Genomic DNA, 17867 nt, shown 5'->3' on the forward strand with positions numbered 1-17867 from the left:
CAGTGGAGTCTTGGCCCTGGAGGAGATGGGAATGGAGGGGAAGGGATAGGGGGAGGTGGGGGCGGGGATGGGAGGGGGGAGGACAGGGGAACCCATGGCTGATGTGTAAAATTAAAACACAAATATAATAAATAACAACAAAAAAGAACACTATGCCTACGTTCTCAAGAGGTGGGGTGGGTGTTTTAGGGTCATTTAAAGAGTTATGGATATTGTAATTGTTTATGATGGTTAATTGCAAGTTTTTAATTGTTAATTGTCAAATAAAAGCTAAACAAAGGAGATTAGATTCAGGGTTTTTGTTTAGAAAAGGAAGAAGAAAAAGAAAAAAAGAGGATATAGATGAGGTAGATTATAGAATCTACTCTGAAAAAAAGATATAGAAATAATAGAATAAAAGGGTAGATTATTGAATCTACTCTGAAAAGAAAAAGGGAAGATACAGAAATGATACAATAAAAGGCAGATTTTTTTTTAATCTACTCAGAAAAGAAAAAAGAGAGAATATGGATATAATAAGATAAAAGGTCAATTATTGAATCTACTTTTTAAAAGGAACTATTTGTTTTAAATAGGATAAGTAATGAAATTTTTTGTCTAAATCTGTCAAATGTTAATGGACTGGACATTGTTAATGTATATAATGGAGTTTTTTTGTTGTTGTTGTTGTTGTTTTGTTTTTTGTCTGAACCTGTCAAATGTTAACGGACTAGACATTGTTAATGTAATTCTTGACTGTATATATTGTATATACTTATTGTATGTACTTTTTCTTATATTAGTTATAACTTTTTTATTTTAAACCAAAAAAAAAAAAAAGGAGAAATGTTGATATATTGTGTATCCCAATAAACTTATCTGGGGTCAGAGAACAGAACAGCCACAATATTAAACAAAGAGATTAGGCAGTGGTAGCACATGCCTGCCTTTAATCCTAGCATTCTGGAGGCAGAGATCCATCTGTATTTCTGTGATTTTTAAGGCCACATTGGAAACTGAGCCAGGCAGTGGTGGCCCATACCTTTAATCCCAGGAAGTGATGGCAGGAAGCAGAAAAGTATAAAAGGCGTGAAAACCAGGAACTAGGGCCTTTTTAGCAGCAGTTCAGCTGAGATCCATTCCGGATAAGGACTCAGAAAAAACAAGATCAACTAAGGAGTTGTCCAGGTCAGGTTGGCTGTGGCTTGTTCTGCTTCTCTGATCTTTCAGAATTCACCCCCTTACCTGGCTCCCCTGAGTTTTTATTTAATAAGACCACTTAGAAATCTGTGTTACAGGCAAAGGCACTGCTGGTGCATGTGCCTTTAAAAGCACATTCCTGTATCTCCCTCAGAACTGCCTAGGGCTTTCTCACCAGCTAAGCTTCTCTCAGCTGAGTGCTGATTACCCTGGACAAGAGAGTGGAAAGATGAACATATTTCTTCTTGGAGATACTGCCTCTTGATTTGACATTTTTATTTATCTAAACCTTTAAGCTTATCTTGCTTCAAATGGTAAAACCAGCTTCCCCACAAGTCTCAAAGCTTAATCCACTATCAGTTAGAGTTGGTATTCAGGAGCACTTAATTGTTCTGTGTCAGATCACCCTGCCCTCTCAGTTTGACTCCCAGAGTGAACAGCGACACAACACAAAACAAAATCAGCAACTTGCTGTAGGATTAAGGAGCAATCGATAGCAGCCCAAACAGGGAGTAAATCTCATTAATTGGGTACAATAGTAGTTTGTCATCCCTATCTCATAGATCCAAAGAGCTATAAGTCCTAAGGACTTTAGTACAAGGTCAACTGCCTCTTGGCCTCCACCTACTCCAATACCCAGAGGGCATCTGACACTTGACTCTTTTGATTATTCAGCTGGTAGAACCTTCAAACAATAAGGCTCAACTGAGGGTTTGGATCTTTTGGACATTTCTCAGCTGCTTAGTTTTTTTAAGTAGAAAAATATGCTGATAAGTATCTCAGTACTTAAAAAAATTCTACTCATTTATATAGTATTACATATATATTAATTTTTTTTTTTTTTTTGTGTGTGTGTGTGTGTGTGTGTGTGTTTGATTCTATGTGTGGTAGGGGATGAATATGAACATGTATGCCTGTGCTGTGTGGACAACAGAGGTCAACTTACTGGATGCATCCTTGTCACTTTCCACCTTATTTTTTAAGATAGTTTTTCACTGTATCTGGAGCTGACTTACATGGCTAGTCTGGGTGGCTACCAAGCTCCGGTAATGCTCCTGTCTCTGCCCCTCCAACACTGTGATGGTGGGTGCCATTTTTATTTCATTAACCTCCCTCCCTAAGATTGGAAAACACTCTTAATATGTCTCATTAGAGAAAAAGAAGCATGCTGACACTGGATTTTAGTGGTCTATTACCACCTTCTCCCATGTAGTTCTGTGTATTTCCCACAGTGTAGGTAGGCCTTTGTCTGCTAATGCCCTCTGCCTCTCTGAGACAAGGCTGCATGTCTCTTAATTGTCTAATGTACAGTCTGCACTGTTTATGACAGATGCATGGTATGGACTTTTATTCTTGTGATGCACATACACTAGAAAAAACTGTCAGGAGATATAAACTTACTGAGTCATGAACATTCTGATCAAGGTTTTATTTACTGAATTTAAATAATGCACTAGGCACTGGGCACTTAATGTGGTAAAGAACTTCATGATTATCAAGTCACCAACCAAAATGCTCATGCTTTCAGCACACTGCTGAGTACTAGCCCTGGCCCACCTCTCAACTGCATCTAAACAAAGCTCCATCCATAGTCTCTCTGGGATTACCAGATGAGATAGCAATAGCCATTCAGAGACAGTGCTCTCCTGGATTCCAGAGGCTGGTGGGGGCATGGCCATCTGAAATAGGCCGGTGGGAAGGACAGAATTTAGATTAACAAGAATCAGGCACTATTTAAAAAACCTAATATACAGTAAAATAGACTGCATTGGTTTACTGAGGATTTTTTTTTTATTCAGACTAATAACACCTCAAAAACATATTTGTTCATGAGAAATTCTTCCCTAAATGATTTGTATACATCCATTTGACACAGTATTTTTTTCCACACAATTTGTATGTGTATAAAGTACAACACGCAGCCCTGAGATAAAAGTGTATATGCATAACAAATGTTGTGTGCTCACTTGTGTGCGGCTAGGGAGCTGCAGGACCATGGACAGCAAACTGTGAAACTTGAGCCTAGGGGAGGCTGGCTCCTGCAGATTTAGAGGCTGAGGTAAGGCTTCTACAGCAGGAAGCCGAATCCTTTTCTTTTCATGAGTTCCCAGATCAGTGAGAACTATAGGATTCAAAATACATTAGCACTTCAGGAAGAGCAGAACACAACAATCTTATTGACCAAGAAAAGAAGGCATTTCTCCTGCCTGCCAATAGACAAAGTCCATTGAGTCTTTAGAGGAAACAGAATGAAAAGAAAGAAAAGCATGCATATAACCAGAAACCTTCCCACCAGGAAATGAGACTTCAAGAGACAGCACTAGCAGACACTAAGCTTAAACAACAGAGTAATTATGGGCTAATTTATCTACGTACCTCCAAAGTGAGCTCTCAGTGATGCTCCCAAGGTTATAGTCATACAGCTTTGTCAAAATGAGAATCACCTGAAGGCAGAAGAAGAAATCATGGTTAGTCTCAAACAATTACAATCTCTTAGAAATGAAATGGCCCAAGGGAGGGCTTAGGATTCATTTAATGGGCGCTTAACATAATTGAATAAATTGTTACTGCTTTTCTGTTGCAAAGGGCTGGCAGCCTGGTACTGATCTTCTCTGGCCAGCTTCCCTGCCCACCTTTCTCAGTGCTACCCCACAGCCAGTTTTGTCCCATACATGACTGTTTTGTCCATGAATGTCTTGCCCTGGTGGACTTACTGTTTTCCAGGAAGTTTACAAAACTGTCACATATGTACACTTCAATTTATCTCCTGAGTAAATATTACTGAAATGTCAGTGGTAAAGTTCCCACCTCCCAAGCACTGTCCTTGATTCCTGAACCTCAGTATGCCTAACTGATATTGGCAGTAGAGAGCAAGATGTTAACTCCCAGGAACCATTGCTGTGAAGAATAAAAATGGATCATAAGTACAAATCACATATGAATTAGTATAGGTATCCTCAGCATTAGCTCCATGCCTTTCTTTGTGATTTTGACTAATTATTTCTTAAGACTTCACAGTCAGATAGGAGCTACCACACCACAGATGGGCAAGGCAATGGCATTGTAATTGTAACGGAGCAGTTCTGGAACACATGATCCCTGAGACTTACAAAGTTGGGTTTGGAGAGGCCTTCAAATTAGGAACAGGTTCTGGGAAAGAATGTACCCCAAACAAATTTCCCTTAGCTTCACAGCAAAGGCTCCTTTGGTTTGTTACCTGTTTCCAGCCTCACTTAGAGGAAATCGAACTATTTAGTTCATTTGATCAGAATGTAGGAAACATTAATTGACTATCCAGAATTTTCCGCCATGCCAGAGGAGAACCCAAACAGGACAGTAAAGCTTGGGGTCTGTGATCCAAACAATATAACACAAAACAAAACAAAACAAAAACAAACAAACAAACAAACAAAAAACTCAAAAGAAAAGGGGAGTTTCAGAGACCCGAGCCTTGCTTTTCAGTGCTCCTGCCAGGCTTGGCCATCACAACACATGGAGATGAGAACGAGCATCGCTGGTACCTGTAACCATGAATAGGCTCCACCTGATTTTATGGAGTACCCAAGCTCCAGGGCACCTGCTCCCAACCACTGCTCTTCCTCTGCCTGTTAACTTTTTGGACAAGAGGGAGGAATGTTCTGGGCCTATTTGTGGTTCTGTTCAGGTTGGTATACATGGCCTAGCACTAGAACTTTTATCCCTGCTATAATGTTTCAACCCAGCAAAAATCCATTTACATCAATGTCCTGGATTTTCTCTGAAGGCTTTGGGATCAATTATAGCCACAGCAAGCACACAATGTTCTAACCTTGAATTCTGAGGCAGTGGCTGCCCAAGCGTGCTAAATCCTTCCAAATTTCAGGTTACTGGCACAGTGCCTCATTTAGAAGACAGGAGCATCAGTGATCCTTAACACTTCACAGAAAGCCAAGTAGGACTCCTTTCTAGGAAATGAAGAGCTATATTACCCAGAAGATCAACAGAGATTCCTGAAGACCTGTCTTCTAAGGCTACTCTCTCCCAACCCACAGTGTGAGCTGCCATCAATGATCTCTTCAAAACTCCCTTCTTCAGCAAGACATAAGCATGTGTGAGGTGTGGGGCACCCTATGGGTATATCAGATGGCAAGCCTGTGGTGGGGCATATGCTTAACAGATCCTTGTGCCAATTAAGTCACTCTAAGTGCTAAATTTCAATCACAGCCAACCCAGGAATGCTGATCAGTGGCAGCAGGGTGGCTGTTTGTTTGAAGACAGAGAATGATGTTGCAACTCCACCTCACTGTGATTTTGCCAAATAGGTCTATAAATCCCCTACCAAGAAAATGGGGGTATGGGCAGAAAGTATTTCTAGGTAGCTACTCTTATGACACAATATAGCAATAAACTAAATAATGAAGTTGAGATGGTTAGGGGCTATATCTCCCACTCAGGTGACAAGGGACTTCAGAGGTGCTCAGGAGTAGGAGCCCTTTAACCCAGTGTGAAACGGTGTAAGCCAGCCCGCCCACACACACGGTGATTGTTTAAGAGTTTCTCAGGGCAGGAAGGCACAAAAGTGGAAATCTATTCTCTGCTTCCCCTTGCTGGCCTAAGAAAACTGAAAACGCCAGTAATACAGTCCAGCAGTTTATCAGCACCACACAGAAGAGGCGTCCTTTCTAACGTTTCGCAGCATAGTTGTTCAAACCAATCTAACCTTTCTGTTTTTAGAACAAGAGAGAAAAGGAAAGGCGAACTTCCAGCCTTCAGTGATGTGTTCAATCGATTATCTAAGGTCTCTCTTCCCTTCATTCTCACCTTTGGGTGTATGCATTACTCACCGCCTCGCTCCTGGACAGTTAACTGATGCGATACTATGTGGAGGTGCTAAATTGCTTATTGGTGAGTTATTGCTGTCTTCTGATTAGTAGTGCTATTTAATAACATTTTCACGTGTTAAAAGGGTCACAGCCCAAATCACTGCTCCAAAGTAAGGATAAGCTGAAAAACCTAATTGTCTGCCTATCCTGGTAATATATCATCTTAACGGCTTTTATATTTTCAGATGTTAAAGAAATCAGCAAAACTGTGGTAAAATTTATTTAAATAATATATGACTGATCATTTATTTTCACTCCATAAATGATTTTCATGTATAGATTTTATTAGTTTAAGTATATAATACTTACCTATAAATTCAGTGTAAGCAAGAATATTGTCAGTTATGTGTGTGTCTGTGTGTGTTATATGCATGTGTTCATGTAGATGTGTGTATATGAGAGAGGAGGTTTTTCCTGCAAATATGCAATATCAGGTTTCTTGCTCTATCATTTTCCACCTAATATTCTGAGATAGGGTTCCTCACTAAAGCTGTAACTCACTGATTCTGCTGGATTGGCTGAACAATGACCTCCAGTGATGTGTTAATCTCTGCTTCCATGTGCTGAGGTTACAGATGCAAGCCACTACACCTCGTTTTGTCCTGGGTGTTGGGAATCAAAACTGAGGTCCTCAGGCTTAAATAACCAGAACATTACTGATGGGACCATCTCCCCAGACTCTTTGAAGGTTATTTTGACAAGCATACATCTATATGAAATAATGTCTATAAACTTCCTATTTATTACTATATCTTGATTTCATAATCCAAATGACAACATTCTTATGTTCCACTCCAAATCACAGGATATTTTCAAACGTCTATGGCTATTCAAACTATATAATAATAATAATCCAAATAATTGTGGGCTAGTAACCTCCACTTAACAAAATATCTACATTTTTAGCATGAAGTCATATCTGGAACTTTTCCACAGTAGCATATCAGAAGTGTCCTTCCTAACCAGTCTCAGAACTCCTGTTACCACATGAAATCTGTCTCTTGTTATGACTCCTTTTTTTTCCCCTTGGTCACATTCTTGCCTTACAAAACCTTACTTTGTTCATACTTAAAGAAACTATAGCACTCATCTACTGAGCTGTTGCGTGGCAGTCATCCATTCCTTATTCATCTGTATGGGAAAGAGTGATGTATTTAGGGAAATGACCATAGACATACCAGAACTATTGTGGAATATTAGTTGAAGATGTTTTACATTTGTTTATGCTCTGGAAAATTTGTTTAATGATGCAAAGATGTGTTGCAATCTTTTATGTTGCATTTGTTTAACTCTGTGAAGCTTTGTTACTTTGCCTGTCTAAAACACCTGATTGGTCTAAAGAACTGAACAGTCAATACCAAGGCAAGAGAAAAGATAGGCGGGGATGGCTGGCAGATAGAATAAATTGGAGAAACCTGGGAAGTGAAGATTGAGGAGTGAGAAATATAATTCTGGGAAGAGAAGATTGAGGAACAAGAAAAGAAGGAGAGGGTGAAATCAGGGGCCAGCAACCCAGCTGCACAGCAAGCCACAAAGTAAGAAGTAAAGAAAGGTATATAGAATAGAGAAAGTTAAAAACCCAGAAGCAAAAAATAGATGGGATAATTAGTTAAGAAAAGCTGGCTAGAAACAAGACTCCATGAATTTATTTGGGAGTTGGGTGGTAGGACCCAAAGAGTAAGAGTAAAGAAAAACCAACAACACAGGACCCTTGCACATGTGAACTCCCCGCAGTTGGAACAGTATGCACAAAATGTGTCCAAACCTAAGCTAGACCAAAAGCTCAACATGAAGAGGGGAGATAAGCATAAAGTTTTACCCCTAGCAAAGAAGCTATTGACAGTCGTGGGCTGCTGGGAGAGGGGTAGTTTTATCTGAGTATAGCCCATGATAAGCCAACTACCTGCCAGTAGAAGGCCATATATCTATAAAAATCTGGGAAGCATATATTGGCCATGGTGGTGGAGGTGAAGGGGAAAGATGACAAAGTTGGAGGGGTAGAAAAACAGGGGTGGATGGAGAGTTGGGGATAGAATGGCAAATATGATCAAAATGAGTTGTATTAAATTCTGAAAGAAGTAGTACAATATTTATTAAAAATTAATAAAAATAAAAACATCAGAAAAGAAAATGGGGATATACCTATTTATTTTTTTTCAATTGCCAATAATCTGTATTCTTTTTTCTCTCTCTCTCTATGGATCCAACTATGGAAACTAATCTCAAATGAACTGTGTCTCAGGCTCCTAAAGAGTGAGCAATCTGTGCCACAAGATCCTGAAGTCTCTCCCCCAATGCTCAGTAGCTCGATATCTGAATAATGCAGATGATGGCAGGATCTTAGTCTATAGAGTAACATAACTCAGACTTGGATAGGCAGGTGTTTCTGTAATTGTGGTACCTGAGGAGAACTTACAGAGCTCAACCAAGCTAATGCTCATAATCTCCGTCTCCTGAGGTGGGCCATTGTATGCCTCTAGTAAGCAGGAACAGGCCTAAATGAAGAAGACAGCAGGCTGGAACAAGATTAAAGTTAGCGAGTTCCCTCTCCCTCATCAGCTTCTAGTAGGTCTAGAGGTTTCTTTGTCATCTATCGAAAAAGGCTATCTATCTGCTTACTCTAACAGCTTGCTACAGAACATTTGGGTGGGTGCAAGACTGAAACCAATACAGGGACAAAGAGCTATAAAGAGTCTCAAGAGATCTGGAGTTTGAACGGCTAGATAAAAAATAGGTGTTCTGGTTTGGATTACTTTCTTTGTACTCCAAATTTAGTAAAAGAAGCAAACTAGCCATACTGCCTTCCTTTGAAATATACATGTTCCAGATTGTGTCTTTGGTTCAGCAAGTATTTATCCAACTTTTCAACTTAGACATTTTTATTCATTGGAGGAGTTGTGAATCCTTTGAGAATCTGACCTGATAAAAATCTATGGGCATAAAATAATGAATAGAAGTTTAATGATGTCATTGATCTTTTCTGAATCCTAAAGGGTAAGAAATTCAAGAATGAGAACTTATGTAATTTCAGGAACATAAGAGCTTTGTTCAGAAGAAAGAACATTCAGCTTGAAAATTTTGCGCATTTAATTCAATCAACATTCCGTGAGGCTTGCTAAAAGCTGGGAACAAAAAAATGTAGTGTGAAAAAGCAGGAGAGGAAATAGGGTTGTTACCAATCCCTAGAGACTCACAACCTGGAAACCAGAAGAGAAAAAAGTTGAAAATGCAGCAAAACACACCCATACCTTTCAGAAAGCAATCAAGAGAGGTGTCATCAGTGATGAACTTATAGAAGAGGAGGCATTCCCTGAGTGCATGTAATATGGTCAGAGATGAAAGGATAGAGATACTATATTTTAAGGAAAAGGAACCTGAATATGACAGCACAGAGGCTTTGAAGTCAACAAAGCTTTGGCAGAAAACTCTGGTTTACCTATAGCTTTGGGTAGGAGTGCACAGAATATCAGAACTGGAAGACAGGCTTTGACTCCTTTTGGGGATCCTTAAGCATTAGCTTGGATGTGCTCTTTACTGGAAAGAGAAAGAGTTTATGAATCAGTACACCAGCTTTGGAGTTCTGAGCTAGCCACAACATCCAAGAGATCGCCTTTAGCACAAAATCCAGATCCCTACAATTCCCCCAAAGGAGGTTTTGTTATTCTTATAGAAGGATGCCCAGATTTGGTGCAATTCCAGAAGTAACTGAGCATGTCAGTGACATCAGACCCAAGTGATGACCACTTGTCCTCTCCAACAAGGTCAATGTTCTGTACTCTTTATTTTCATATCTGGAGGCAGCCACAATACTTCCTCACTCTTAGATTTCACCATACGCAACAGATTAAAACAGGGCCTTTAGTATTCCATAATACATTTTCCTTTTGTTGTTTTATTGGTTTTTATGTATGGAGCTGACTAGATTTCTATCACTCTGACAAAATGCCCAAAGTGATTACTGTAATGCAGACAAATTTGGTTCTGCTCATAGGTTCTGAGGTTTCATTCCATGGTCAGTTGGTCTCAATGTTGTGAGGCCAGTGGCAAGGAATACTATCATGGCAGTGAATTCATGGTGGAACAAAGCTGTTTACCTCATGGTAATCAGGAAGTAAAAAGAGAGAAGTGGCCCGCATCTCAATACTCCCTTCAGAGACAAGAACCTTGATCCACCATCCTTCCAACTAAGCCCCATCTCTTAAAGGCTATACCACTTTCTGTAGCAAAAAAGGCTGAGATCAAGCCTGTCATATATGTGCCTTTGGGGATCCAAGCCATTAGAGAAAGGAAACCTCTTTCACCCAACTTCCTTCTAGCAAATTCCTTTTACCTTCATTGGTGAAGATAAAACTGCAAACCCAAACCATGGATGTGATGGAGACTTGGAAAATGAGCACCAGGTAGTTTCAGTCTATAGTTCTGTGGTATGAAGTGGATTCTGCCAACAAAGAAATTAACAGAAGTAGCCACTTTCTGCGCAACATCTAGGATGTGATCTTTGGTGAGTCACTTGAATGCCAAACTGAATTCTCTTATCAATATCATCAATATTGAATGTTTATCCTATGTGCATACAAATTTCAATATCTGTAATATTTGAAGTTATTATCTCACTTCTTCTTGATGAGGAAACTGAGGCCCAGAAAAGCTTAGTAACCTTAATCTAAACCAGTAATTGGAGAACATGTTTAAGATGATATTCATGGTCCTAACTACTGTGTGCAACTGTCCACAGAGTATGACCACTGGTGGAGCTAAGTGTGAATCACTGATGTGCCCTCACTGTCTGCTGTGTCAAAATAATTTTTGTAAAACCATGCATTGTCACACATGGTGGTAGTCATAATTTCCATCTAATTTGCATGTGCTTTCCTTTACTCAGTTATGGAAAACGTATTTCTTTAATAGAAAGGTATAAGATTATATCTTTATTGACTTCAAGATAATAGTATTTTAGGGTCTTTTGTTTTATTTTATCACTGTTGTGTATGTCTCTGTGTGTTTTTGACCATGAGGATCAATGACAGGATCTCGCACATATTGTATTACTTAGCTACAACCCCAATGCTTTGGGTCATTTTAAACATAATTTTATCTTTAAACTTTTGGAACCCTAATTAAGTCCCCTCAGGAGTTGTTGATCTTTCCATTTAACTTCCTGGAGAACTTGGCTGACAGCAGAACAAGGACTCCCAATGGTGAATGAACATAGTCTCTTTTGAAGATTCCAAGAGATTATTTTGTGCTATCATTATCTTGGAAGATGTAAGTGAATGTGTAATTGCACATCTTTTGACTCATTAAAAGGAATAGGGATCAATAATGGCTAAACAGCATTAAGGTGCCCCAAAGAGGACAAAAAGGTTGTCACACACACACACACACACACACACACACACACACACACACACACGACTCAGTCAAAAGTAATCTAGCATATGAAACACAATTAGAGAACTAAAAATCAGTATAAAAAGTGAACTGAATGTAAAAGCACTTTTTTTTTTTTTTTTTTTTTTTTGGCCTCTAGAAATTATTTAATCCCCAAATGACCTTCATGTTTTGTGGCAGGCCCACATGATTTAGTGTAATGTTTATCTATGTGATATCCTCTGCATGACTCTAAAATTAAGCGAGTCAAACCACTACAACATCTCCTCTAGGGAACTTAAGAGACAAGACAACCCACAGTGATGCTGTGGAGACAGGGATGTGCAGCTAGCTGAATGAACACAAGACACGGAGCAAGCCACAGTATGTGAATAGCCCATGGAGGAAGTGCAGAAATTTTATCAGTAAATTTTCTGTGTTCTTTATATGAATTTGTTCCCCTGCTGAACTAGAGGTCATCTGTAGCTAAGACTTAAGGCAATAGTCCCATCCCCAACAGCTATGGAGGATCCCAGATGGTATCACATGAGAAAAATAAGCCCTTGCTCAGGTCTTACACACCTCTTCCAGCCTGTTGACTAGCAAGAGAAGATTTTTAATAACTGACAATTAGAACCTACTCCTAAAATAAGATCTTTATATTAGCAAACAAACCCAAGCTTATCAAATCTGTTTGACCTAAGTTGCTTTTTCAAAGAAATCTTTCAAAACAGAACATTAATGATGTTCCCCACATTGAGGGATAACTCAAAAGCATACTTTCCCTCCAAAATCTATCGATGTTACAGTACCAAGCAAGGCAATCTGATGGTACTTAAGCACTGCATTTCTCCCTCCTCCTTTTCTGCTTTCGAATAATGAGACACAATGTCAAAACCGTATGTACATGTCAAGGGAACTATGTGTGGTTGATATATTGTGCACACTAATAAATTTATCTGGGTGTCAGAGAACAGACCAGCCACAATAGACAATATAGGTTTAGGCAGTGGTAGCACATGCCTTTTACCTAGCATTTAGGAGGCAGAGATCGGTCTGGATCTCTGTGAGTTCAAAACCACACTAGGAACAGCCAGGCATGGTGACATACGCCTCTAATCTTAGGAAGTGATGGGAGGAAGCAGAAAGGTATATAAGGCATGAGGACTCGGAACTAGAGTCTTTTTAAGCTTTTAGCTTTTAGCAGCAGTTCAGCTGAGATCAACTCAGGTGAGGTCTCAGAAGCTTTCAGTTTGAGGAGACAAGATCAGCTGAGGAACTGGCAAAATGAGGTTGGCTGTGGCTTGTTCTGTTTCTCTGATCTCTCAGCTATCACACCAATACCTGGCTCCAGGTTTGTTTTTATTAATAACATATTTTTTCTTTTTTAAATTATTATTATATTTGTGTTTTAATGTTACACATCAGCCATGGGTTACCCTGTCCTCCCCACTCCTGCCCTCACCCCGACCTTCCCCCCCCTCCCCTCCCCTCCATTCCCATCTCCTCCAGGGCCAAGACTCCACTGGGGATTCATTTAAACCTGGTGGATTCACTACAGGCAAGTCCAGTCCCCTCCTTCCAGGCTGAGCAAAGTGTCCCTGTGTAAGCCCAAGGTTCCAAACAGCCAGCTCATGCACCAGGGACAGGTCCAGGTCCCACAGCCTGGATGCCTCCCAAACAGTTCAAGCTATTCAATTGTCTCACTTATCCAGAGGGCCTGATCCAGCTGGGGGCTCCATAGCCATTGGTTCATAATTCATGTGCTTCCATTCATTTAAGATATTTTAAGATTCATGCTACAATAATGTTAACTGCCTTATATTCTCCTTTCTTCTCTTTGTGACTCATTCTACTCAAATGATTTTCTATGTAGCATCTTCTACCTTGAGCTGGGAAAAGGGAAATGCTAAAACAGATATTTGTCTTAAAAAAGAATCAAATATTTCCACAAGAACAAAGTAAAAAATGTGGTCAAATGAAGCAATTACACTGAATATGAAGAAAATGTATTTTTATAACAAGGTTTCTCTACACATGGATAATAATATGAAAAATAATTGAATAGCTAGAGATATCCAAAGCCAAATCTTGAAGACATAAAGATAATTTGGTCTAAAGAACAAAGACAAAAGTAGGCAAGTTAATGTACTGTTTGGGGACTGTAGTTCCTAAAAGCTATGTGGACTAGTCTGCCCTAAACTACAAACTACACATCATATCCTTGTTCCTCTGTTCCTTGACTGCTAGGAGGGAAGGGAAATCATATTCAAAGTATCCTCCTTTAAGTCAGTTCCTGCTCTTGAGGTGAGGGGAAAATGATACTCAACATACAACATGAATTTTTATGAAACTTTAAGAAATGAATAAATTTTATAAAACTTGATTCACTTGGCACATCAGCACAAACCAGAGAATACAGATCATTTTATTCTCAAGACAATAAGAGAATATTCCTTGAATCCTTTCCTCTCTGAGAGTCATTAAGTAAAGAGAGACAGAAACACAGGGAAAGAGAAAGGCCAGTTGTTTAAGTCAGAGGGGTATACACTGCACTTGATAGGAGAAGACAGAAGAGATGTGAGCAATGGGCATATCCTCACAACTTCCTGATGCAATGGTCTGAGAAAGACAGATTTCCTGGTTCTTAAATCATTCTCCAACAGAATCGTACTCTAAATATTAATCCTCTTGTTGTGTAGCTCATACACAAAGTGAACACGCTATTAGGCAGCAAACTACATGTTAATGATGAAGGGGCACTCTGTTCCCGTGCTTCCTGTTACTAACATTTAACACCTCAGGATGCAGCAAGCCTTCCTTCTCTCCTCCCCATCTTGGTTTTACACTGTCATTCATGGTTCTAAGGAGTCAATTCTAAAAGATATAATTTTCCAAAAATAGTGCAAGAAGTAAACAAAACATGTATATTATGATGATCCAAGTATCAGAATATGAATGGCATTAGGATATTGAAATAAAAATGAAAATAATACTAGATCATATGTATATGTGTATATGCATCATATATATGTATATATACACACACATAATGCCATACTTGTACTTCTAAATGTACTTCTATTTGCCACAGAGAATGAAAAGAAAAGCATCAAGAATAAAACATCAGAGATTAGTCAAATCAGATGTAGTCACCACAATCCCTTTCATACAGGAAAACCTGAAGGTGAGAAAGGCAGAAAACAATGCACACACACTTATAAACAATACTCAATACAATAGCAACTGATTTGTTCACTAGATATTTTGTTTACTTTTTCTGAGTACATACGTATTGTGGGACACAGTTAGTCTAAAGGAAAGTTCCTAGATTAAAATGTTTGGCATGAAACTGAAATTAAAACAAAATCACTTTATCTATATGAGTGTTTGCATAAATGTATGTATGTATAATAGGTCCGTGCAGTTTCCACAGAGGCCAAAGATGGCACAGGATCCCCTGGAACTGGAGTTGAAGATGGTTGAAACCAAACTAGTGGGAACTCATGCAATTTAAACCAATATCTATGGAGCTTCCACAGGGCTGGACTAGGACCTCTGCATAAGCAAGACAGTTGTGAAGCTTGATCTGCTTAAGGGGCCCCCTGGCAGTAGGATCAGGATCCACCCCTGGTGCATGACCTGGCTTGAGATACAGGGAGGGGCTTGGACTTGCTTCTACTGAATGTACCAGGCTTTACTGACTCCCTATGGGAGGTCTTACCTTCTTGTAGGAGGGACTAAGGGGTGAGTTGTGGGGGGAGGCTGGAAGGGTGGGAGGAGGGAAGAGGAGGGGTCTGTGATTTGTATGTAAAATAAATAAAGATTTTCTTAATAACAAAATCTTGAAAAAATTATTCTAAGATAATTGCTAAAAGTATAAATGAAAATAAGAAAGGAACCCTTATTTTTGTATTTTAATTTTGACATAAATTTTTAAGTAATTTTAACTCCTCTTCTATTTCATGGATGTTTATATATTAAATAAACTTCTCAATTCCTGTCTTTAAAAAAAAAAAAGATGGTTGTGAGCCACCATCTGGATACTGGAACCAATACTGAGTCCTCTGCAAGAATAGGAGTTGCTTTTCATTGAGGAGCTATCTCTTCAGCTCCTTAAATAACAGCTTGACATGTCAAGTAAAGTATATTAAAAAAAAAAAAAACTCATAGAAGTGAAGCAATTCTAACATATTCTTCATCCTTTAGTCACAGAACCAAAATACATAAGATTCTAATTCTAAACTTTTATAATGGCATGGGTAATGGTTGGTATAAAGATTGGCATGTTTTTATTCTTTCAAAAAACACAAACTAATTTTTTTTTTAAGAAAAGATTGAAAAGACTACCTAAGTGTGATGTTTGGCAAATGATGCAGGTCATATTTTAGAAAGATCCAGCAACTGAATGAGGGATATCTAAAGGATAATCCTCATATACTATGTGCTGATTTGGTACATAAATCAGGGGATTATATGTATAAGATTGGGAACAGATATGATTTATGACATTGGGAGAAACAGATAGGTCTACAACAACACTGTATAGCATCACTCATAGACAAGAGATTTTCTGGGGACACAGTGATAGTGTTTTAGGACTCCTAAGAAAATGATACAAAATGAAGAATAAAATGAATTCCCAGAATGAATATTTACTTCAACAATTGTTAGACCAGAAGTGATCATAGGTCTTTAATAATTCATATTTTCTCTTATGAAAAGCCTTCAGAAGGATTAGCAGAAGTGATTAAATAAAAATACTCTGATGGCTGGCAGCTTCCCTGTCCCACCTGGAACAATCTACAGCTCCCAAACTCCAGCATTGCCCATGGAGACTCTGAACCTTAAACTTCATTAGTTCCACTGTAAATTCACCTTCAGACAGGATTTCCCATTCGATGCTCATTAAGCCTTTTGCAGTCCTATGCTATGAATCAGGCAACATGGACTTGAGCCCAGACTCGGCTGTAAACACCATGGCACTGACAAAGTCAATGTGCCTTTTCAGGCTTGCATTTTCTCCATGGTTACATTGTGCTCGCTGGGACCTCTTCTTCCTGGAAAAGCAGTCAGTGCTAAAATGCCTCGACTTGCTCTAATCTTCAGAGTTCTTAGTATTCATCCTGCTGAGTACTCTGTGTCTTCCTTAACTCTATAACCCCCTTGTCCCCTCCAAATATCACCAATCCTTAAGTTCCATGCTGATCTAACTTCACTCAAGCTTTAGAAACACCAGTTTTCAGGATGCTCTGAGCACAGTGCCCATAGGTCTACTTGCTTCTCCCTTTATGCTGCTCCCACCAGTTTAAAAAAAAAATGAAATATTACATTTCTCCGTCTTTTCAAATGATTGGGGCTTTACACTAATGCCATGTTTCAAATTTTAGAAAACAGCTGACTCAGACACAATCTGTTGCCTACCCTCGTGTTTAAATCAGCATCAGGCCAAAATCCCCCTTACTGTCTCTATTACAGGTGAACTTAAAATATCTCCCCCCTGCCCTTGAGTGTCAGTGTTTGTCAAAGATCTGACAGGCCGAAGGCTTTTCTATCAGGGCTGAACTTTTTGAGGAATTCACAACATGTTCCAATTACACAGCAGTTGCTGCAGCCAACCTCTAGAGTTGAGTGGAATTAGGAAACATCCGGTAAATGCATGACAAGACCATTGCTGTTTCATCAAATTTCAACTTCAGGAATGGTACTTCAAACGCCTAGGATTTCCTCTCGAAAGCTGAGACTGATTAAAAGATTAAATGCCACAGATAATTCAATGCCATGTGTCTCTTTTGTGAGGGACAAGTGGTTGTAAAACATGTCTATGATCCTATCCAAAGGTTTATTGATTTCTCTGTCCTTTAATTCAAGAGTGTTAGCTTTCATGCACAAATCTGCAAGGTACCTGAAGGTTGGCAGGGACACTGCTGAGAACTGTAATCATTCAGTGAGTTTCTTCTATGTAGGAAAAGACAGCCTTGGATGAATAAAAACACATCAAGGGGACCAGCCCCCAGGTCCCATCTGCCCTGGAACTCCAATCTGGACCAGAGACCCCAGCTCTCATCCTGTGCTGGAGCTAGCATCTGGACAAGATATGGAGATCCCAGCCACGTCCTGAGACTCCAAGACCAGCCCCCAGCTTCCATCCACCCTGGAACTCTCATCTGGACCAGAGGTGAGTGCCTGGGGTCATACCCACAGAGGCCTGCCCCTAGGTCCCAGCCCTGGGCACCAGCCATTCCAGGGAAGACCTGCCCAACTTGGCCCCAGGTTCTGGCCATAGGGCAGGACCACCCAACCCTACCGGGAAGGTTCCCCTTCTCCAAGACTCTCGGGGGCCCCTATAATCTCCATGCCATGCCCCCACACCCATCTGCCCAAGACTCCAGCCACTTCCTGAGGCTTAGAAACCAGCCCCCAGCTTTCATCCTTCCCTGGAACTCCCTTCTGGAC

At 39.7% G+C, this 17867-nt stretch overlaps 1 protein-coding gene across 5 annotated transcripts in view; it reads right to left on the reverse strand.

Annotated features, from left to right (window-relative positions):
• Nucleotides 1–17867, reverse strand: part of Sorcs1 (sortilin related VPS10 domain containing receptor 1) — a 535816-nt gene that overhangs the window by 328510 nt on the left and 189439 nt on the right. For all 5 annotated transcript variants that reach the window (XM_036172192.1, XM_036172212.1, XM_036172201.1 and 2 more), the window contains exon 2: nucleotides 3556–3623. In XM_036172192.1, coding sequence (XP_036028085.1) covers nucleotides 3556–3623 — 68 coding nt within the window. The remainder of the gene's footprint in view (nucleotides 1–3555; nucleotides 3624–17867) is intronic.

The sequence above is a fragment of the Onychomys torridus genome, chromosome 1 (genome assembly GCF_903995425.1).
Source record: "Onychomys torridus chromosome 1, mOncTor1.1, whole genome shotgun sequence".
NCBI lineage: Eukaryota > Metazoa > Chordata > Mammalia > Rodentia > Cricetidae > Onychomys > Onychomys torridus.